The sequence below is a fragment of the Pygocentrus nattereri genome, chromosome 11 (genome assembly GCF_015220715.1).
Source record: "Pygocentrus nattereri isolate fPygNat1 chromosome 11, fPygNat1.pri, whole genome shotgun sequence".
In the NCBI taxonomy this organism is placed as follows: domain Eukaryota; kingdom Metazoa; phylum Chordata; class Actinopteri; order Characiformes; family Serrasalmidae; genus Pygocentrus; species Pygocentrus nattereri.
Genome location: NC_051221.1, coordinates 5526035 through 5548060, shown reverse-complemented (window position 1 = coordinate 5548060; position 22026 = coordinate 5526035). Strand labels below are relative to the sequence as shown.

Sequence of the window (22026 nt, the reverse complement as noted above, 5' to 3'; positions counted from 1 at the left end):
TTTATAGTCTGACGTGGGACTCAGTACAAACAGCAACATGCAGTAAAACCTGCATTTAAAAGGAAAGATAGCAAGTTTAGCTGTTGCGTTACTAGCTAATACGATTTTAACTGAGCTGCAGTTTCCAGTTAATCTGAAGATGAAGTTTTAATGAGTTTTATCAAATTCCTTTAAAACTTACTAAACGTCAGCGTGAACCTCATTGTGTCTGCACTGTAACAGTTTATGCCTGAACTGAAGGCTAGCTCCTGTTATAATTGTTATAATTCGCATAATATTCAGGATTAGACTCAAGTTAACGTGCGTTAGTGACTGCATGCGATGAAAAGGGGATGATGCAGAAAAAGAAGTGATGCAGAGTCGGTTTTGCCTCATATTTAAGGCACTATGGACACAGAAATACATCACAGAACACTGAACAAATCACACAGACAGCAGTGAACAATTCAGGCTGAACAGAGAGGCTCTTACAGCTATAGTGAGATTTTATAGCATGAGGATGAGAAGCATGAGATCACTCGTGGTTTAGGGGGTGTCTGGATGCGTGTGTCTGTTTGTGGGTGATTTCATACCTTCCTGTGGTGACAGACAGAGAGAGAGAAATACACAGTGCTTTTTTACAGCGAGCTCTTCTCTCCTTATAAACAATTCAACCATAGACACACATCAGTTGAGACACTGTGCCTTTAAATCTTCATTCAAACCTCATTATGTTTACAACCAGTTTAGGAGATCTTTGCTTTGTTTTTTTTATTATTTTTACCCAGTTTTCTTCACAATTTAATCATTTTCAATGTCACTCGCACTTCCCATACAATAGAAGGAGAGACAGTCTCTTTTATTATTGGCAATAAAATCATCTATTGAAGCAGAAATTAATGTATTGAATTCACTGTTCGACAGTAATAGTGAATTGAATCGCCAAATAGGGGGGGAAGAATGCCAATTAGAAAATTATGAGGTGCATGATCAGAAATGACTATTGAATGATAGTCAGATGAAGTCTTTCTTCTTCTTCTTCTTCTTTCAGCTGCTCCCTTCAGGGGTCGCCACAGCGGATCATCTGCCTCCATCTTGCACTATCCATTTCACACCAACCATCTCCATGTCCACCTTCACTACATCCATAAACCTTCTCTGAGGTCTACCTCTTCTCCTTCTACCCGGCAGCTCCATCTCCAACATTCTTTGACCAATATATCCACTATTCCTCCTCGACACATGTCCAAACCATCTCAACCTGGCCTCTCTGGCTTTATCTCCAAACTGCTCCACCTTCACTGTCCCTCTGATCTGCTCATTTCTAATACTGTCCATCCTTGTCACTCCCAACAAAAATCTCAGCATCTTCATCTCTGCCACCTCCAGCTCAGCCTCCTGTCTTTTAGACAGAGCCACAGTCTCCAAACCGTACATCATAGCAGGACGCACTACTGTCTTGTAAACCTTCCCTTTCACTCTTGCTGCTATCCTTCTGTCACACATCAGCCCTGACACCCGTCTCCACCCACTCCATCCTGCCTGCACCCTCTTCTTCACCTCTTTTCTACACTGTCCATTGCTCTGGATGGTTGACCCTAGATATTTGAAGTCACATTGGCTCCCAGTTAGTTCCTCCTTCTCTTAACACCAGAATCTCTGATCTACTGGAAGAATACAAACCTAACAGGCCTGCCAGATCGAGACTGGTCAGCTAGCTGGAAACTAGAACCGAGCACGGTGAGACAGCATTTAGCTCTTATGCTGCCCAAAGCTGGAACAAGCTGCCTGAGGGTCTCAGACATCCCTTGGTCTTGTTCAGGCACGGGGTAAATGTCTCAGTGAATTTGCAGGCCAGCCTGGTCTGATCATAATGAAAGTGTCCACAGTGTGATCTGGTCTACTCACCAGTCTGAGCTGTTTGTATGGAGCTGTAGATCAGAAGACTCATTAAAAGGAGAAGCTTCATGGTCTGCTGTCTGTACGGAGTGCAGTAGTAGCTCTGTCTGGCTTTAGTTTTGATGAGCCAACAAAAAGGAACTGCCATCTAGTCGCTGTCACACTTTCACAGAAGAATAAAAACCCAGTTCCTTCCTCCTCGAACAGTTTCCTCCTTTCACAGTTCACACACGTCAGTACAGAAGTGTGAGTTTGAAATCTGAAAGTCTGAAATAAACTCTTCACTTTTTACTCCCTGTGCCGATGGTAGACGGCTCAGGTGTTTGACCTCGCTGATAGATTCTAGGTTCTTGTGGTTTTTAGAACCAGAAATGCTTGGCCCCCTCTAACCAGTGCTTCCACTTCAAATGCGGCTTTCATGACAAACGGTTCCCCATTTCTTATGTCATCATTATTTCCTTGAACAATGGCCACAAGGGTGCAGCCTGGGAGGACTGCCCACAACCTGGGACAGTATAGCTCCTATGCCACACTCCAAGGCATCCACCTCAACCACAAACAGAATGGCTGGGTCTGGACATTTAGGGCTAAACACAGGGCCAAACTATGCTTGCTTTGAAAGTTTTTAGAAAAGCCACTCTACTTTATCAGCTTCCACTTTCAAAGGACTCCAGGCAAATCTTATATCCATATGCTGCATGAGCGATTGACCAAGGTGGACAACAGCAGTTGCTAAGCAGGATTGGACTGCCTTACACATTCAGGAACGATGTAGAGTTTAATGATCAGTTGTGGTACAATGGGCCCTTTCCATTGATGAAAAGAGTAGAAGGAGGCTGAGCGAATGTGCAGACGAGCTCCAGTCTTTAATTGTCCACACATTTGGAAGATGGTTTTGATAAAATGATTAATAAGTACAGGTAAGTGCCTAATTATGTGGATAATTTGTGGATTTTTCCTAAATGAAAAGTAGCAAACTCTCTGCAGCAAACTTTTTCTGCAAATGTTAATATTATTGAGAGTGTAACATTGTAACGTGTGTTAAATGTTAATAGGAACTGTGAGTTGATGACAGTTACAGAGCATAACAAAGTCTCAGACTCTTCAAGCCTTGTGCTAACATTGAACAACCATGGGTTCCTCTCCAGCCTTGGGTTCACTACACGACTTTTAAGGTCTCAACAGATTATAAAACACTGGGCATCTCACACTGTACGACTGTTTCTTGCAGATTTTATTGGGCTCTGAAATACTGGAGATCATGCACTACTCTCCTGCTGACCCGAACAGAACTGACCCGTACTGAACTCTAGGAGGTTCCTAGGAGACGCATATAAACAAACGTGGAGCTGCTGCTGCTGTTTTCTCTGCTGTTTGCACTGAGACAGTAAAGAAGCAGCAGGTAAACATGTTTAAGAGCATCATGGATTTAAAAATGAGATCAGTTGGGATTTTTAGAGTTTTAAATGTACATAAACTTGATTGGGCCTTAAACTCAGCTCATTAAAAAGCTTCACTCCACACATGAGTGATTCTTTTTACCATTTTTCTTTGTTTATTTACTTTATTTTCCTTTTTCTCCATCTCAGTTTTCATTGGTTGTTGCAGGAATCTGTTCCGATTGAGTTGTGTCCAAAAACAACAAACACGTTTGATAAACTGAATGGTCTGAAACACGAGCAGGAGGCCAAAAATCTGAGTCTGCGCCCCTCAAACATGACTCGATTCTCTCCAACTGTCGACTCCTACTGACCCAAAAAGCTAGCTAAGGGGAACTGTGAAGGTCAAGGCAAGATCTGGAAGACTAAGTAAACTCTCAGACAGAACTGCTCGTATTCTGCTCAGAAAGGCAAAGCAAAACCCCCACATGACAGCAAAGGACCTGTAGGAAGGATTCGTTGATACAGGAGCAGCATTCTGCTGTGCAGTGTTACTGAATGAAAACAATCTGCATGGAAGGAAAGAAAAACAAAAACTAGATCAGCATTTGATGAAGAGAACATCTTGACAACTGTTAAACGTAGGGGTGGATCTCTTATGCTTTGGGGTTGAGTGGCAGTCCGTGACCCAGGAAACACTGCACAGGTAGACAGAAGAATGGATTCCACACCTTTTACTTCTTCAAAAAGCAAAAGAAGAATTAAAAGCCACAAAAAACATTTGCAAGGTGTGACATCTGCTAAAGGAGAGTTCTTACTAGGCCTGACTTGGTAGAGCAGCCAAACATTTGTACAATTACTGTTTTATTTATTTCTGCTATTTAATGTCATCAGATATAAAGTAACATTAACAAGTGGGAAAAAAAGATATATATATATATATATAATAAAATCACATAATTTCTGCAGATTTTTGCTCAATTCCTTTTGCTTCAAAATGTCATTTGGCCAGGGTTGCCCAAACTTGCCCAAATTTTGCATGCAACTGTGTTTCTATATATGGTTTGGTAAACAGTTTTGCAGATCTCATCCTGAAAACTCCCACAAGGCCCTAGAAGAACTGGTTCATTGCACTGTATTTTTGCACATGGGCCGACAAAGGTCTTCATGGCCTGACATGATAGTCTGGGGAACATGCAGAGGGGGTAGTTCCCCGGACTATGTTCACTACTAAAGAAGGTGTTAACCACAAATAGAAACCCGTGTGGAGATTGGACACCCCAGCTTTAAGCAGTAGTGCACCCCTCACCCCAGCACCCCACCTCCAATGCAGTTAATCAGCCAAGATGGGTTTAGTACCTAAAGTACTTTCTTCTTTAATGTTATCATTCGGCAGGGCTGAAAGTAAAGGCCACAAGGCTAATGCAGCTAGCAAGTAAAGGAAGTGTATGGCCTCAAATTAACATGGTGCGAACTGCACGCTTAAAAAATCACACGTGCATCAGAGCGTGAAGTTGTTCATCTGTAATAGCCTTGATTTTGTGGTCTCTGAGGCTCTATAACCCACTTCCCCAGTTGACACAGAGCCACGTGTCTCAGAACAGCTCACATTAGATGTGATCTCATATGAATTCCTATGTTTTCTGGTTTATATTGAAGGAATGATCATGTACTGCAGTCTTATATAGTGTGTATGACCTCTGTGTGGCCATCCTGGGGGCGGGGCATCCTGTCCTGTCATTTTTGCCTGTCCCTATATGGCCACTTCTGTTTTCTGTTGCTCTGTTATGTGTTGGCCATGGCTAATCTTGATATCAATCCACCTATTTAAACACGACTCCTACAGTGTTCAGTGGCTCAGCTTGTTGTCTGTCTGTGAATAAATGTGTGCATAAAGAAATAAAGTCTACTTCCAGACGCAAGGCGGATCTCCCTGATTTGATCCCTAGATTAATGAAGAAGGTTAAATCCAACGATATCTAAGACATTTAAGATTAGTCATTTCTGTGAAACTGAACAGGTGCAGGCAGTGATTAAAGCTATTCTTTTAACGTGTTCATCTTTTCCTCAGCTATAAATAAGGAGCATATTGTAAGGGCTCAGCCTGCGCCACCAGCCACCAGCAGAGGGCGACGGTGTCGAGGCACCACAAGTTCAGGGAACTCCATTTCTCAGGAGCCCTCGGGTTGATTAGGCCCAACCTGGCACACCTGTGGACTCCTCTACTTAAGGCCGCGGCACACAGCAGCTCTTTGTCACACCTTTGTAGAGGGGTGACCGGTACGGTACTCAGTCCAGGTGGGTATTTGGACTGAAAGGAAAAGAGGAAAATTTGCCCCAAACTACTTAAAAGCCAAAAAGAAGGCTTGAACAAGAAACGGCTTCAAGAACTACAAAAAGCCTTGTTCTACACAGAGCAAGCAGGTGAAACATACAACTGTCCATCTAGCTTTCAGAACAAGGCCCACCAGAGCTGCTGCCCCAGCTCTGATATAACTGGTCTAGATATACGCTGTGATATGAACGGCTGAGCCAGTGGTTCCTTCTTTCTTGAGCACTGAACAGCAGAGCAGTGCCTGCTTCTCTTCTGTTGAGCAAGCAAATATCTGCAGCAGCACCTCCCCCAGTTCATGCTCTGTTATCATAGTATACGGAGTTGTTATTTGGCCTCATACATGTTCTGCTGGGTGTCTGTTCAAAGCAGAGGAAAAGAGGAATTTTGACTTTAACTTCAGAGACACAGAAGCTTTCAAGCAGAAGTAAATACAGGAATATTTGAGCATCCATTAGACGTCATGAACACCTGGAGGAACAGAATAAAGGGCTTTGGCTGAGAACCTGGTGTCCTAGTTCTCACTCATAGTACACAGATGATGCACTGCTACATTGGGAAGTTTGAACAAGCTGAAACGACAAAATAACAACAAACGAGTATTTTTGAAAGCATTTTATTGATGAACAAGAGCTGTGGGTCTTTCAGTGGCCGAGTTAAACCAGAATGCCTTTATACTCGAGTAACGTAGGCTGGTACTTCAGACCACTTGAGCTAACTGGTAGAGGTCTGAGCAGGGCTTTTTATTTCCGTCCCGCTCCCACAGACAATCTTTGTCCCGCTCCCACTTACGCAGTCCCGTCAAGGCAAACTGGCCTTCAGTATCAGACGCTGTCTATTCCAAAATCCATAATACAGGGCCGTCATGGTCTCAGACTCGCTGAGTAACTTCATCAAACGCAGTTTATTCATCGTTTAAGCGCGGAGCAGGAATTGAGCCACAGAGCGGTTATTTTTGGTGTTTTTGCTGGGCAGCTGTGGCCGTCAGACAGAGAAGGCTCGCCTCCCTGATGCCTGATTCACACGTGCCGTCTCAGCACTACAGCTGGAACGCGCTGACCTTTCATACAGTGTTTGAGCTGCAGGGCGGAGAGAAAGTTATACAGACATTCCTGTTTCCAGATGGACAAATGGTCACATTAGTCACTTTGATCAATGAAAATAGCATCTCTAAATGTACATGGTGTGTTTGTTGGTCCCCGACAGCTTTCTGACTTGGGCAAAAGTTTTAGGCCCGATGGACCAACCAGGAAATCTGTTTAACTAGCATTTCATCACGGATTACATAACATTGAGTTTTTACGTTTTTCTACAATCTTCGGTTTCATTTTCATGCGTGACACAAAAACGGCTCCGGGTCTGTTCTCTAAACACTGCGGCGTCTGGGACTCAAAGCGCTGACCAGTAAACCTGAGCGGCGAAATGAGAAGCGAGACTTTCAGCGAAGCAGTAGGTGTGATTATTGTTTCCTTGACTGGTCGCTGGAGAATGACTTTACGTGTGTTTTTAGTGATCGCTCTACTTTTTTAGGCTGTTCATTAATATAAATGAATTCTATGTGTGCCTCCTCCCGCTCCCGCCCGAAGGGGTCTGATTCCCCGCCCACTCCTGCAAGCAGCACTGAAAATTAGGCCTGTGCCGCAAGATATTGTGTTGGGTCCTGCGGGAATCCATGGTAGTGCAGACCTCTACTAACTGGTGCAGCAGTAGATGATTTTTCTTTTTTCTTTTCAATAAATAATGTGTCAACAAATGACTTGGTCAAGGTGACACTGAGGACAGAAACGTCTTCGTTAGGGATGTGAAGGTGTACTTGACCATTAACCAGTTGAGATGCCGGTGTGATTTGGCTATTTATTACATGCAGTCACAAAGACAAAGAAAATCTACCTGCCAACAGTTTAGTGTAACATCGGTTTTATGTTGTCCAAGTATTTGTGGGGTAATATGTTCAACACGGTGCTCTAAAACAGACGAATATGAAGAAAATGGGGTAGTAGAATAAACAGTGGTGTGAGAAGTCTCTAACATCTTACTTGGCACCTCATTACCCCACGTCCTAATGAGTCACTTCAGCCAATTTCACACGCGAGGAATATTTTAACCGGCAGCGTTCGAGCTTCATTCTCACAGCTTAAGCTATATTTTGAGTGGGACGCGAGTGTTCCTGGTAAACGGGATGTGAAACCCACGGCGACAACTTCTTAATTTCTGAATCGTGTAGAGAAATAAACTCGCCCACCTGAACCACTAATGTTGTGCTTTGCTCTGTGGCGTTTATGCAGTAGCTTTAATAATAGTAGAGTTATAATAGAGAGAATTATAATATAATAGATTTTCATTCATTTCCCACACGTGTTGTGCTTTGCAGGTCCTGCAGCGTTGCGTCTGTGCAGTAGAGGCCAGGCCCCCGCAGGGTGGATCACAACTAAGCCAGAAACCTGCCTTTCTGAAATGTTTCACTCTAGTGGCTGAATTTCCATCAACAGATGAGCTTCTGTTCACACTGAGCACCTTCACATTTATCTTCCACTACAGTCACAGGTAGCGATGCGTGTCTGAAAGGAGCTTCAGAGGAAACACTAATATATCAATGTAATTAAAGCGGCTTCTGATCAAACTAACAGAAGTAGCTTTACTGAGAACGGAGAATAAAGAACACACTGAAATATGGTGAGTGTGCTGCTGCCAGTCGTCCTGTAAAGCCTGAAAAGTCAGTTACCGGGACGCATTTGGCAGAAGATTTTCGGACCACGCTGTGTCTTTTCGCATTAAAGGTTCGACCTGATGTCTACAACATACGGCAATATGGTGAAGATAAGATGGGTACAATAGTAGATCAATTCCTCTCACCCTCAGAAGACGTGTCCTTCACCAAGTTTAGACTGAATTGAGCTAAAATCCAGGATTTCCTAATCGTATTTCTCGATCGGAGTATGCTGCCATTTGAATGATCCCATAACTGTAGAAATCTGATTATGATAATCATTGGTTGCATATAAATGCACTCAGTTTATCAGAAGTCCTAATATGTCATGATTATTGGTCAGACACTTCATGTTTTGTCCAAATTGACCTGTTGACATTGGTATACTAAGCTGCAGACCACGAAAAAAAAATGCTGAAAAAGCAAGTTCTGACGTCACCTGTAATTGTAGAGTTGGTGTACAACAAATACAAAAGATTTATGCAAATCTGAGCATAAACCAGCAGATAGACCCCTAAGAAAGTACTACAGTGGGTTTACCTGTGATCTGGACCCCTGGAAAGGTTGCCAGGTAGTAGATGGGTTCCTTTGCTCTTTGTTGGTCACTTGCTAATAGAGAAATAGTACAAGGGGCAGACTAGTTAAAATACTGTGGTCATTAACGTCAACAGTATCAGCTCAAATAAAATACTCATCTAATTCTAAAACTAATTTGATCAAATAAATAAATATTACTCGCCAGGTCGTGTGGTTGGTGTGTTGTCTTCAATAGAGTAATAGAAATTCTCCTGACCTTGTAACAGGATGCGCTGCTGAGACACGGAGCGGAAATTAGTGCAAATATGAAAAAAAGCCATGGAATTACAGATAACCTTACAAAGAACCAGGGACCCACAGGTTCTTAAGATAGTAGTTCCTCTGCGGCACTAAAGAACCACTGTGGAGGAGTGTAACAGGGTGTGCACAGGTTCTTCGCTGAGAACGTGGACAGATGTTACTCAATACAACTGTCCCCATTTCCATGTGAGCACATTTGTAACACTTGTGGACTTTAGTGTCATCCACTTGTGCTCAGGGGGCCGTATTACAGAACCTGACGGGTCAAGATGAGACGTTTTTACTCATTTGTGTTACAGAAGCAAATCTTATCTTAAGTCAGGAAATCTTAACTAACTTGATCGAAGTCGACAACTAATTGTCATGTCTGTCACCCAGCAACCGACCATATGTGCACAGCTGAAACAAACACAATCAAAAAATCAAGTTAGTTAGCCAGACAGCTAACATTAGCTACCATTACTGATGTACAAAAAGGTCAAATAAAACTAGTGATAAACTGTAAGTAGTGAATACTGTGAGAGTGCCCCCTGCTGTTTATCAGAGCATCGCCGCTCCCCAGTTTCAGTCTCCATTTCCCAAATGCTTTACGCGCTAACGTTATTCCTCCTAATAAACAGACACACGTTCAGCTCCATCTCCTCGTTAATCACCACCATCACTGTAATATTTCATCATCAACATTAACACAGGAAGGTGATCAGAGGGGCAGTGGAGTTCGAGTCGACAGCGTCTGAGATTTAAACGTAGAGATAGAAAAGAAAAACGTCTCCCAGTGAAAGCCACGTTTTCCAGTAGAAATAACTGGAGCTCATTATGCTGGAAGTGAACTACACTGCCTGACTCAGCCGCCTCAAAACCAGAGAAACGGACCTCAAACAGAAGTTAGGGTTCATCCTAAAGTTAGGACAGGATTTCGGAGGTTTAGTCTAGTTAGGATGTCTGTGTGATGCTGTTTTCTGATCTGGAGTTAATGATGAGATCATGAAGGTAGGAACTGTTATTCTGGATTAGCTACTGTACTAAATACAGCCCTAACTGAAGTTGTCATGGTGACTAAACAGATAAGATTTCAGAGTTGAGAAGTTTCTGTAATATGACCCCAGGAGTCCCCCTGCTATGCACATTAAAGTATGGAAGAATAAATATGCAAGAAACCTTATTTGTAATAACACAAAATCTAGTGCAAACGTAGCATCATAACTAGCGCAATAAAAACCGTCATCACCTTTCCTTTTGTAGAACCTTCTCCATGAGAACAGAGCCAGCGCCACAACAACCAGACAGCTCACTGCTATGATCAGGACTTTCCATAGAACTGAAAATAAAACCACAATTAAAATCAAACCAGGCTGCCAGAGTCATTTTCCAGCTTTAAAAGAAAACTGGCTTAAATTTCTGAGAAACGACACATCGGAGAGCAGGAGGGAGGCTTGAGGTGGAGCGAAGTTCTTCATTTCTCACGATTATAGGTTATAACGATATTAATGCACTTTAAAATAAGTGTGCATGCTTAAAAGGAAGTGTACAGCTTTTGTGAGTTTCATGTAAAATGACTGAAATGATGTGAGAATCGATGCTGCCAGCTGAAAGGGGTTCTGAGTGTGGGAAGGAGGACGCACTGCTCCATCTCTCCGCTGCAGCACCCCAAAGAGGAGGATGCAGCCTTGAGAAAAGACTGGGAGCGTGTGGCCAACGATGGTGGACATTCCGAAACCCCTGATGCTGAAAGATCGCGGGGTGGGGTGTCATGCCCCCGCACACCCAAGGGACTCTACTCATTTCTGAGGGCGCCAGAACGACTCCCCTCGAAGGGGCGGCTATGTAGCCTCCTGCTACTGGTTACAGGCAGAATTAAAATGCAAGGAGGCGCTTGGGAAGTGCCAAGTTCGAGTTAGGAGAGGCTTGTAATGTAAATAAGCTGCTGCTGGTTCGGTCTAAGATCTGTTGTGCTATTTTGTCCTGGGCTGAGGTTTCGAGCGGTGGTCGTGCCCAATTTCAGGTGGAAGTGTAAGGTTAGAAGTGACCTACCAGCTGTTTCAGCAGTGATGAGCGGCGGCTCTTCCTTGCTGCCTGTTTAAACATGAGGATTTGGTCTTAAAGCACAATGTGTCCTGCATGTTTTTCTTTGCTGTCATAAAATACAAATTGCATCCTTTATTAAAAATCTGGTAGCTTAGTTGCTCGTACTTGAACCTTGAGTTGTTCCTCCAGATGAACCTTTAGTAGTTCTTGCAGTTTCGGGTGCCTTTGTAGCTCTTCTTTCACTTGTGGGTGCAGTTGTTGGTGTTGGTGGTGTTGTTGGTGCAGGTGTTGTTGCTGCAGCTTCTGTAGTAGTTGTGGATGTGGTAATTCTGCTTGGGCCTAGAATGTAGAAAATAACGTTTGTTGTTTGTGTTTGGTTCAATCGGTCACATCAGATTTCTTATAAAATGTGACTAAGGCTGGGTAAAAGTGGCTCATCTGATTTTCTCACAATCTTTTGTTTGTTTGTGTTTGTTTGTTTTTGTTTACAATATGTTTTAAATGTGATCTATGTGCAAGATTATTCTGAACATGCACAAAAGATCAATATTTCACATTGCTTCATGTGGCTCATCCAGAGGTAAACAATCATAGCCTCCAATGAACGCCAGTCGCTCCCAGAGGGTTCAGTTTCATCTTCTCCAGCATCAGCAGAGCCATCCTGATGCTTGGTTGACTCACAGCTGGGCTTATTATTTGGCCGCAGTCACTTCTTTGCCGAGGTTGACGAAATACAGAAATCATGTACTCGAGTTAAAGTAGAGACACCCAAGGCAAAATATTCCTCCAGTAAAAGTAGAAGTCCTTACTCTAGACCTTTTAGTAGAAGTACTAAAGTATTCACCTTCAAATGTACTTAAGTATAAAGTAAAAGTACTAAAAGAGTAATTGTGGCTCTGATGTCCTGTTATCATTTTTATAACCAGACTGGCTTCATGAACTCATTTCAGGTGAAAGTCCTCCAGCGTCTCTCTTGGTAAACCAGTCTTTTAATAGAACGTCATTAATTAGTGACGCTGACGTCTATTAAAATGATCAGAAGCACAAAACACTGAAGGTAAACAGTTTCCATCAGGGAGAACCGAGTGGCTCTGAAATCACTTTTTACACACAAGCAAAGTTTCAGTTTCAGATTTATTTACAACTTAGTTCCAAGTTTAAGTTGAATAAAAACTGGCTTTAAACTCAGGATCACAGATGAGCTCCTTTACTATGTTGATCTGTAGGCGTCTGTTCATAAACATAAACCAGCCCAAACTCATTTACTATAAAATGAAATGGTGTTTGTAGAAATTCAGAAAAAAGCCGCGTCAGTCTCGACTGCATATGTGGACATATTTCTATATTGAGCTCTATTTACACAAAGTTAGGTTAGTTCATCATTTATGTTGAACAGACTCTCCCAAAGTTTTACGCTGCTGCGCTGACGTTGAACCGCGTGCTGCACTGGGTCGGTATGACCAACAGGTCAAAACCAGCTCTAAACAAAGTGACCGCTGGGCCCTGATTGGTGCTCTGGCTTTGCGCTTCTTTTGTGGTGTAGTGGAGTGAAAGTAAAAAGTCGCCCAGAATGGAGAAACTTCAGTATAGATACATGGAAAAAAAATACTAAAGTACAGAAACTAATTACATTTACTCAGTTACTGTCCACCACTGACCTTCATAAGCTTTTCATGACAATTTACACACAATCTACATAAACATTTACAATGCAACAGAACTTTATCTCCAAAAATGTGACCTAACTGGAAAAGAAACCCATTCCTAACTGATGATGGAAGTTAATTTAATTCCGAGTCACTTTGGACCATTTCAGTTTCTGTTCATGACGTTCTAACACAGCGCAAATTTCCAAATTATGTAAACAAACTAAAGCAAACACAGACGTAAATTGCTATAACGGTTGCCTTTGGCAGCTTTGATGTCATGACAGAACATTTCAGTCGAGTCAGTTTTTTTTTAGGTTTTTATGACTCTTTCTGAGGTGACCTGACACTGTTGTAGGTTTGACACCTGATGCTCATAAAATGGCACAGAAGCAAGACGTGCCGGGTGAACAGCCGTAAGCGTTTTTCTGTGGCCCTTAAATAAAACCAGCTTAATTTTACCGTTTATAAAGTTTGTCACTACACTACAAAGCCACTTGTTATAACATGCTATAACATTTTGCCCCCAAAAAATGTCACACAATCCAACATTGAGATGTTACCAGACACAGGCATGGTCAGCTTGACAGGGATGACGAAAGCAGCGTTTACAGTAGATGATGCCTGTTGAATTGAGCCTTTATTAAGGTTTATGTAGGTTTCGAAGCTTTGACCAGTGAAGTGTTGCTGTTTCTGACTGTTATACATGAAGGCTGCATTGTGGAAGACTTTAGAATAACATTATTGGTCTGATATCGGACTCTCAGCCCATAATTGCAGCTGATAGATTAGTGTCCTATTTTTAGCTTGTGCAGTCCTGTGTAGTCTGTAGTGCTGGACGTTCCTGCTCATTTCCACACACTCAAATGGACGAACATAGTGGTCTTTATCCATGAATGAATAGAGTGGATAACGTCACCCTCAATGTTCACGGCTTTAGGAATTGTCCTCTTGTCCCCTGTCCTGTTTATTTTCCATGTTGGATTAAAAGATTAACAAATACACTTTTTAGCCTTTTTAAGCTCATCTTTAACAAGAGTGCCAATAATTCCATATAAGGCCATATAATTCCATATAATTCCATATAAGGCCACTGTAGCATTGATTATAAATAGAAAAACACTTTTTCAAACTTACCGGTTCCTGATGTCACACTGAGCTCCACTGTAGCTCCACTGCAGTCGTATCTACCAGCGTCTGACTGAGAGACTCCGTATATAATCAGCACTAGATCTTTCCTTGAGTTGTAACGTCCATCTGGATCAGCGATGTGTTTGGTCGTCTGTCCATTATGAGTGGTCAGAATGTCCACTCTCTGTCCGTCGGTGTCTCTGCTCCAGGTCACTGGGCCTTTAGTTAGTCTTCCACATTTAAGAGCGACGGTGTTTCCCTCTTTCTCAGTCTGATGTAGAGTCTCTGTTATGAAGAACACAGTGGAGCAGGTTCAGTGTTCAGTCTGCAGTGCTGCTGGAATTAGTTTATTATATAATTCCCTCCCGGTGAATTACAGGGGTAATTGATTTCACAGTGAATCACTGGCAGTTGATTACTGGTGTTCTTTACATTCAATCAACTCTATCTAAAATAACAGGCATGCATTTATATATTTATAACTAAAAATAAAAATCCAGCTTTCTGATGACGCTAGAATTGCAATGTTTATCTAATGGCCGAGACTCGCTGCCGAGAGAGAATTTTACAGCACGGATCTTTATCATTTCATTTTATTGTTTAATCAATCAAGGAAACTTTGTACTGTTTCATAAAACGTCGGACAAATTTGTAAATCCTTGTTATCCTTAAGATTTTGTTAAGGAGCAAACCTGCACTATCCAGTCAATGCAGGTATCCTGGAAACTCATTTCTGGGTTTGAATGTGGAGAAAAACAGTGAGAATGGGATTCAGAGGTTTTGGAAAACATGCACCATTAGTGGGAATGTCACTGGGATGGACATGGAAAAAGTAGTTTATCAGAATAGAAATATTCAGGATACACAACTTTTTTCAGAGTATACAATATGGGGACATACGCTCACTGCCGATATATTACTGTTTGATTAATTTATTATTATTATTATTATTATTATCTGTCCAAATTTAGAACCATAGCCAATAATAGTTGACTCATAACTGACGCATGTGGTGTTGTCACTACTGCTGGATTTCTATTCATTGCCAAACACTCAGATAGTGGATCATGTGACCCCCCCCCACTCATAGCCTTGGAATGGTCCTGACCTGCTGAAAGGTTAGATTTTGCTCTTAATTTCCACGTAGAACCAAGAGATAAAGACATAAAGCCGAACTGAGTTTTACAGGCCTTGAATACTCGTTGTGCACCTCATTTGGTGTCTCTGTACTGAAGTTTCTCCAGTCTGGGCGACTTTTTCTTTTCACTCCACTACATTTCAGAGTCTAATATCCGACTTTTTCCTCCTACATTTTGAGAAATCTGTCGTTCCTTTTGGTTTCTGTGTGTATAAAAACGTAACATGTCAAAACGAAAGAAGCGCAAAGCCAGAGCACCAATCAGGGCCCAGCGGTCACTTTGTGTAGAGCTGGTTTTGACCTGTTGGTCATACCGACCCAGTGCAGCACGCGGTTCAACGTCAGCGCAGCAGCGTAAAACTTTGGGAGAGTCTGTTCAACATAAATGATGAACTAACCTAACTTTGTGTAAATAGAGCTCAATATAGAAATATGTCCACATATGCAGTCGAGACTGACGCGGCTTTTTTCTGAATTTCTACAAACACCATTTCATTTTATAGTAAATGAGTTTGGGCTGGTTTATGTTTATGAACAGACGCCTACAGATCAACATAGTAAAGGAGCTCATCTGTGATCCTGAGTTTAAAGCCAGTTTTTATTCAACTTAAACTTGGAACTAAGTTGTAAATAAATCTGAAACTGAAACTTTGCTTGTGTGTAAAAAGTGATTTCAGAGCCACTCGGTTCTCCCTGATGGAAACTGTTTACCTTCAGTGTTTTGTGCTTCTGATCATTTTAATAGACGTCAGCGTCACTAATTAATGACGTTCTATTAAAAGACTGGTTTACCAAGAGAGACGCTGGAGGACTTTCACCTGAAATGAGTTCATGAAGCCAGTCTGGTTATAAAAATGATAACAGGACATCAGAGCCAGAATTACTCTTTTAGTACTTTTACTTTATACTTAAGTACATTTGAAGGTAATTACTTTAGTACTTTTACTCAAGTTGAGATCTAGAGTAAGGACTTCTACTTTTACTGGAGGAATATTTTACCTTGGGGGTCTCTACTTTAACTCCAGTACATGGTTTGTGCACTTCATCTTCCACTGTTGATATTTCCCAAAAGAGTATTCAAATACTCTCTCCCAAAATCAGGATTCAAAGCAATAATTTATTATTTTAAATGTTTTTAATTGTGTCTTTGACTGTCCATGTCAGCTGTACTAGTCTCTAGACTCTAGAATTTATCATATACTTAACTAAACCAGCTGTAACTTATTACAAATTATTATTATTATTATTAAGTCTCCAAGCACTAAATAGAGAAACGTATGTGAGGAGTAGACGAGTAGAGTCTAGAGAGTTTCACACTTACCTTCAGTCACACTGAGCTCCACTGTAGTTCCATTGCACTCGTATCTACCAGCGTCTGACTGAGAGACTCTGAATATAGTCAGCGCTAGATCTGCTTGTGAGCCGTAACGTCTGTCTGGATCAGTGATGTTTTTGGTCGTCTTTCCATTATGAGTGGTCAGAATGTCCACTCTCTGTCCGTTGGTGTCTCTGCTCCAGGTCACTTTACCGTTAGTTAGGTTTCCACAGTGAAGGACGGCGGTGTTTCCCTCTGTCTGCCTCACATGTAGAGTCTCTGTTATGAAGAACACAGTGGAGCAGGTTCAGTGTTAAATGTGCAGATTAGCTTAAAATGAGTTTATTACAGCTCTTCATTCATCACTTCATCCACGTGTGTTTTCTCTCCCTGTTCCAGGCTTCGGCACGAGGTGAGACGTGTGCTCAGGGCAGTGAACCCCAGAAAAGCTGCTGGTCCTGACTGAGTGACAGGAAAGGTGCTGAAGGTATGTGCAGACCAGCTCTCTGTAGTCTTCATAAAAATCTTCAACCTGTCCAAATCCATCGTCCCACCTTGTCTGAAGTCTGCCAATGACTATCGTCCGGTCGCACTCGCACCGGTCCTAATGAAGTGTTCTGAGGGACTGGTTCTGCATCACGTCAGAGCCATCCTCCCACCCACCTTTGATCCACACCAATTTGCCTACGAAGCAAACAGGTCCACAGAAGATGCCATCACCACTGCTCTCCACACAGCACTCACACACCTGGAGCACCAGGGGAGCTACTGTAGCAGAAATAGAAAAAATGCCCTCAGACTCCAGAAGGTTAAAATATGAGGCTGGCAGATTATTTTCTAACTCTATACTATACAGCTAGCTAACAGGCTAAATGATTGCACCCCGGCTTCTCTATTAATGTAGCATGCTTTGAATTTAAGTATTTAATGTAAAACTGCAAAATAAAAATAACGGAGCCAGTATTTTAATTAATCTAGTGCACTATGTAGGGAATAGGGAGCTGTTTGAGCTTCAACCCCAGTGTGGGAACATGAGTGTACAACACTGTTAGCTTGGTGCTAAATAAGACTGTAAATCTCACAGAAGTGCTAATGGAAACTAGCATAGTCACCACTGAGGTAATTTGACTAATTTAAAAGGTTCATTTGGAGCAATCAAGAGTGACTAATATCCATAGGTAGAAGTAATGAGGAGCAAGTACTTAGTCACAGTGTTGTACCACTAGAAATCAGGATTTATGATTAGGGTAAAGTTTAGGTCTTGATTTTAGATCAGATGTGAAGGTATAGTGAAGGCGTATAGTAGGAAAATCTGTGATGTAGAATCAGTGTTGAATCTAAAGAACCTCATATGAAGTCACCATAAGCATTGCTACAGCCTTGGAAGAGTAACATCACTGTCATGTAGGAGTGCGAAATAAAACTTTTATGAGCGTGAATGTTTGGAGTCAACATTTGGCTTCTTTAGTTTAGAACGGGATCTGCAAGGCTAATGTTTCTAACAAACGCACAAACCTGTTCTAAATATGCACCCAGGACTTCTACACCCAGGTCTTGTTATAGGCTGCATGTTGATGTGGTTTAGAACACAGTGTGACTCACTATGAGCTATAAAAGGTTTCTGGGCCTGATGTGTTGAGCATTTCGAGCATTTCATGCCCGTTTCAGATGCAATTTAGATCCACTGTGTCCATTTGTTCTGTATGCAGTTGGTGCACAAGCCTAAACAAGCAGTTTCCTGCCCATGTGCATTGAAAACCACTACCTTAGCAAGTGACCTCCATATGATTCACATTTCTGCTCAAACCATATCAACTTGATCCCATCACGCTTCTTCCCTCCAAATCCTCACTGTTAGCAGTTCTGTGTGAAACCGGAAGCTTTCTCTGAGAAAGTCGTGTTTGCTGTTTGTGTTGAAAACCATTCTAGCGTTGCCTGATTGCTAAACAGAATGCGGTGGCTGCCTTCAGTGGCATTAAGATGAAATCTGCTGGACTGTCTTGCTGTGCAGATTTCACCACACCACAAACCATCGGGCGCTGCGCACTGCAGCAGAGTTGTCCCATAAGATGCAGTGAGACGAACATGGAAGTAGACAAGTTTAAGACTAAGTGACCCTTATTAGTCCCACAACAGGGAAATTTCACCTCCGCATTTAACCCATCCGTGCAGTGAAACACCACACACACACACTAGGGGGCAGTGAGCACACTTGCCCGGAGCGGTGGGCAGCCCTATCCGCAGCACCCGGGGAGCAGTTGGAGGTTAGGCGTCTTGCTCAAGGACACCTCAGTCACGTATTGTCGACTCAGGGGATCAGATTGGGAACAGAAGGAGGAAACGGCTCGTGACTCACCGAGCACTGGGCTCTCTCACACACACACACACACACACACACACACACACACACACACACATTTTCTAAGCCACTTCTCCCTCAGGGTCATGGGGGTGCTGAAGCTTATCCCAGCTGTCATCGGGACAGTCCAGTCCATTGCGTGTCCAATCAGCCTGGCTGCATGTCTTTGGACTGTGGGAGGAAACCCACCAGACACAGGGAGAACATGCAAACTCCACACAGAGAGGACCCTGGTCACCCGGCTGGGGGAATCAATCCCAGGCCCTTCTTGCTGTGAGGCGACAGCGAGAGCCCCCCGCGCCGCCCCAGTGACATACAAAGGCATGCAAAAGTTTTGGGCCCCCTGGTCAAAATTTCTGTTACTGTGAATAGCTAAGCGACTAAAAGATGACCTGACTTCCAAAAGGCAGAGATTTGAAAATGTCCAATTTATTTCATATTTTAAGCCAGATTACTTTTTACTTCCATCTTTTAAAGTTTCAACACAACAGAAAAAGAGAAGAGTCTTAGGCAAAAGTTTGGGCACCCTGCATGGTCAGTGCTCAGTAGCACCCCTTGTAAATGCTTTCTGTTGCCAGCTAAGAGTCTTTAAGGGGATTTATTGGGGGGATTTTCACCCATTTCATCCAAGTCTCTTTTACATGGTGCTTGTTTCCTTTTTTCACTCTAAAACGGTACAAAATAGAAATAATACACTATTTTTGCTTAAAATACTGAGAAGAATATTACATCTTTTGTGTTTTTCTTCTCGCTTAACTAATCAGAGTTGGAAAATTTGACCACAGATGCCTAGACTTTTGCAATTCCCTGTAGATTTCCATGAAAAATGTATAATTATTAATATTACTAAGATTATTAGACTTATTTCTTTATTTAAAATGTGTAACAATCTATTGTATTAAATGTTACTAATGCTGTTCTCTTCCAATTCTTTGGTGAGAAGGACAGTTATATGGTCATGTCCATAAGTATTTGGACAGTATTTGTAATTTTGCCTCTGAGCACCACCACAGTGGACTTGGATGTAGCAACCAATCTGCAGGCCGGTCTAATGGTCCTATAATGAGTCTTCACAGTGTGAGGTGGTCTACTCACCGGTCTGAGCTGTGCCTGTGGAGCTGTAGGTCAGGAGACACACTAACAGGAGAAGCTTCATGGTCTTGCGTCTGTGCAGTGAGAATTCCGTCTGGCTGTGGGTTTGATGTGCACGCTAATTAAAGGAACTACTGCCTGCACTCTCTAACACACTTACAGGACAATAAAAGCTCTGCTCCTTCCGCCTCACACAGCTTCCCCTTTTCTCAGTTCACACTCATGTCAGCAAAGACGTGTTATTTGGAATCAGCTGAGGATCAACTAACGACATTTTCTGTGGTTTAATATACCGGAAACATCAGTCATGACTGTTTAACAGCCTCTTTTATTCCTTAGCATTAAACAGGCAGCTTCTTTTAACTGTATCTTTCAGACTGATACAGTGAGGCAAGAAGTATTTAGTCAGCCACTGATTGTGCAAGTTCTCCTACTTAGAAAGATGAGAGGTCTGCAATTTTCATCATAGCTGCACTTCAACTATCACAAAATGAGAAAAAAATCCAGGAAATCACACTGTAGGACTTTTAAAGAATTTATTTGTAAATTATGGTGGAAAATAATTATTTGGTCACCCACAAACAAGCAAGATCTCTGGCTCTCACAGACCTGTAACTTCTTCTTTAAGAAGCTCTTCTGTCCTCCACTCGTTACCTGTATTAATGGCACCTGTTTGACCTCGTTATCTGTATAAAAGACACCTGTCCACAGCCCTAAACAGATTTGTAGACCTGCACCAGGCTAGGAAGAGTGAATCTACAATAGGCAAGCAGGTTGGTGTGAATAAATCAACTGTGGGAGCAACTGTAAGAAAATGGAAGACATACAAGACCATTGATAATCTCCCTCGATCTGGGGCCCCACGCAAGATCTCATCCCGTGGGGTCAAAATGATCATGAGAACGGTGGGCAAAAATCCCAGAACAACACAGAGGGACCTGATGAATGACCTGCAGAGAGCTGGGACCAAAGTAACAAAGGCTACCCTCAGTAACACACGACGCCGAGAGGGACTCAGATCCTGCAGTGCCAGGCGTGTCCCCTGCTTAAGCCAGTACATATCCAGGCCCGTCTGAAGTTTACCAGAGAGCATATGGATGATCCAGAAGAGGATTGGGAGAATATCATGTGGTCAGATGAAATCAAAATAGAACTTTTTGGTAAAAACTCAACTCGTCGTGTTTGGAGGAAGAAGAATGCTGAGTTGCATCTCAAGAACGCCATACCTACTGTGAAGCATGGGGGTGGAAACATCAGGCTTTGGAGCTGTTTTTCTGCAAAGGGGACAGGACGACTGATCCGTGTTAAGGGAAGAATGAAAGGGGCCCTGTATCGTGAGATTTTAAGCCAAAACCTCCTTCCATCAATGATAGCATTGAAGATGGAACGTGGCTGGGTCTTCCAGCATGACAATGATCCCAAACACACCGCTCGGCAACGAAGGAATGGCTCCGTAACAAGCATTTCAAGGTCCTGGAGTGGCCTAGCCAGTCTCCAGACCTCAACCCCACAGAAAATTTGTGGAGGGAGCTGAAAGTCCGTGTTGCCCAGCGACAGCCCCAAAACATCACTGCTCTAGAGGAGATCTGCTGGAGGAATGGGCCAAAATACCAGCTACAGTGTGTGCAAACCTGGTGAAGACTTGCAGGAAACGTCTGACCTCTGTCATTGCCAACAAAGCTTATGTTACAAAGTATTGAGTTGAACTTTTGTTATTGACCAAATACTTATTTTCCACCATAATTTACAAATAAAATCTTTAAAAATCCTCCAATGTGATTTCCTGGATTTTTTTTTCTCATATTGTCTCTCATAGTTGAAGTGTAGATATGATGAAAATTACAGACGTCTCTCATCTTTCTAAGTAGGAGAACTTGCACGATCAGTAGCTGACTAAATACTTTTTTCCCCAACTGTATATGTAAATAAGCTCTGTTCTGATTGGCTGCAGTTTATTTTGACGCAAAATTGCCAATGGGTGTAGGACACTGCCTCATATAATATGTATAATTAGTACAATAAGTATTTTTTTATTTAGGTCTGTATGTTTTATCACTCGTCACATATTCACACACTACATTTTGTGTTGTTACTGTCTTGTACTGCACGTGTTGTTGGGCTTTGGGCCTAGTTTTGCACTGATGTGTGCTTATGTTAATTAATGTATTATTATAATGTGTTACTGCA

At 42.3% G+C, this 22026-nt stretch overlaps 2 protein-coding genes across 3 annotated transcripts in view; both read right to left on the bottom strand.

The window, feature by feature from the left end:
• Window positions 1–2465, bottom strand: part of LOC108413742 (mucin-5AC-like) — a 57080-nt gene extending 54615 nt beyond the window's left edge. For both annotated transcript variants that reach the window (XM_037542443.1, XM_017686390.2), the window contains exon 1: window positions 1888–2465. In XM_037542443.1, coding sequence (XP_037398340.1) covers window positions 1888–2026 — 139 coding nt within the window. In that variant the 5' untranslated portion in view covers window positions 2027–2465. The remainder of the gene's footprint in view (window positions 1–1887) is intronic.
• Window positions 2466–4687: 2222 nt separating this feature from the next.
• Window positions 4688–19950, bottom strand: LOC108413740. Its single transcript, XM_037542605.1, has 10 exons — window positions 19843–19950; window positions 17052–17156; window positions 16395–16667; window positions 13942–14220; window positions 11324–11497; window positions 11165–11206; window positions 10362–10451; window positions 9036–9108; window positions 8837–8905; window positions 4688–5948 (listed from the first exon to the last, which is right to left on the bottom strand). The coding sequence occupies exons 1-8, from the start codon at window positions 19901–19903 to the stop codon at window positions 9062–9064; spliced, it is 1071 nt and encodes a 356-aa protein (XP_037398502.1). The 5' UTR covers window positions 19904–19950; the 3' UTR covers window positions 4688–5948; window positions 8837–8905; window positions 9036–9061.
• Between the last annotated feature and the right edge of the window lie 2076 nt (window positions 19951–22026).

Coding starts and splice junctions, on each gene's coding strand:
- LOC108413740 (XM_037542605.1), bottom strand. CDS start 19,903: ATGAAGCTTCTCCTGTTAGTGTGTCTCCTGACCTACAGCTCCACAGGC. Junction 16,668..17,051: donor CAAATTGGTGTGGATCAAAG/GTGGGTGGGAGG, acceptor TCTTCATAACAG/AGACTCTACATGTGAGGCAG. Junction 9,109..10,361: donor AAGGTTCTACAAAAGGAAAG/GTGATGACGGTT, acceptor TCCGTGTCTCAG/CAGCGCATCCTGTTACAAGG.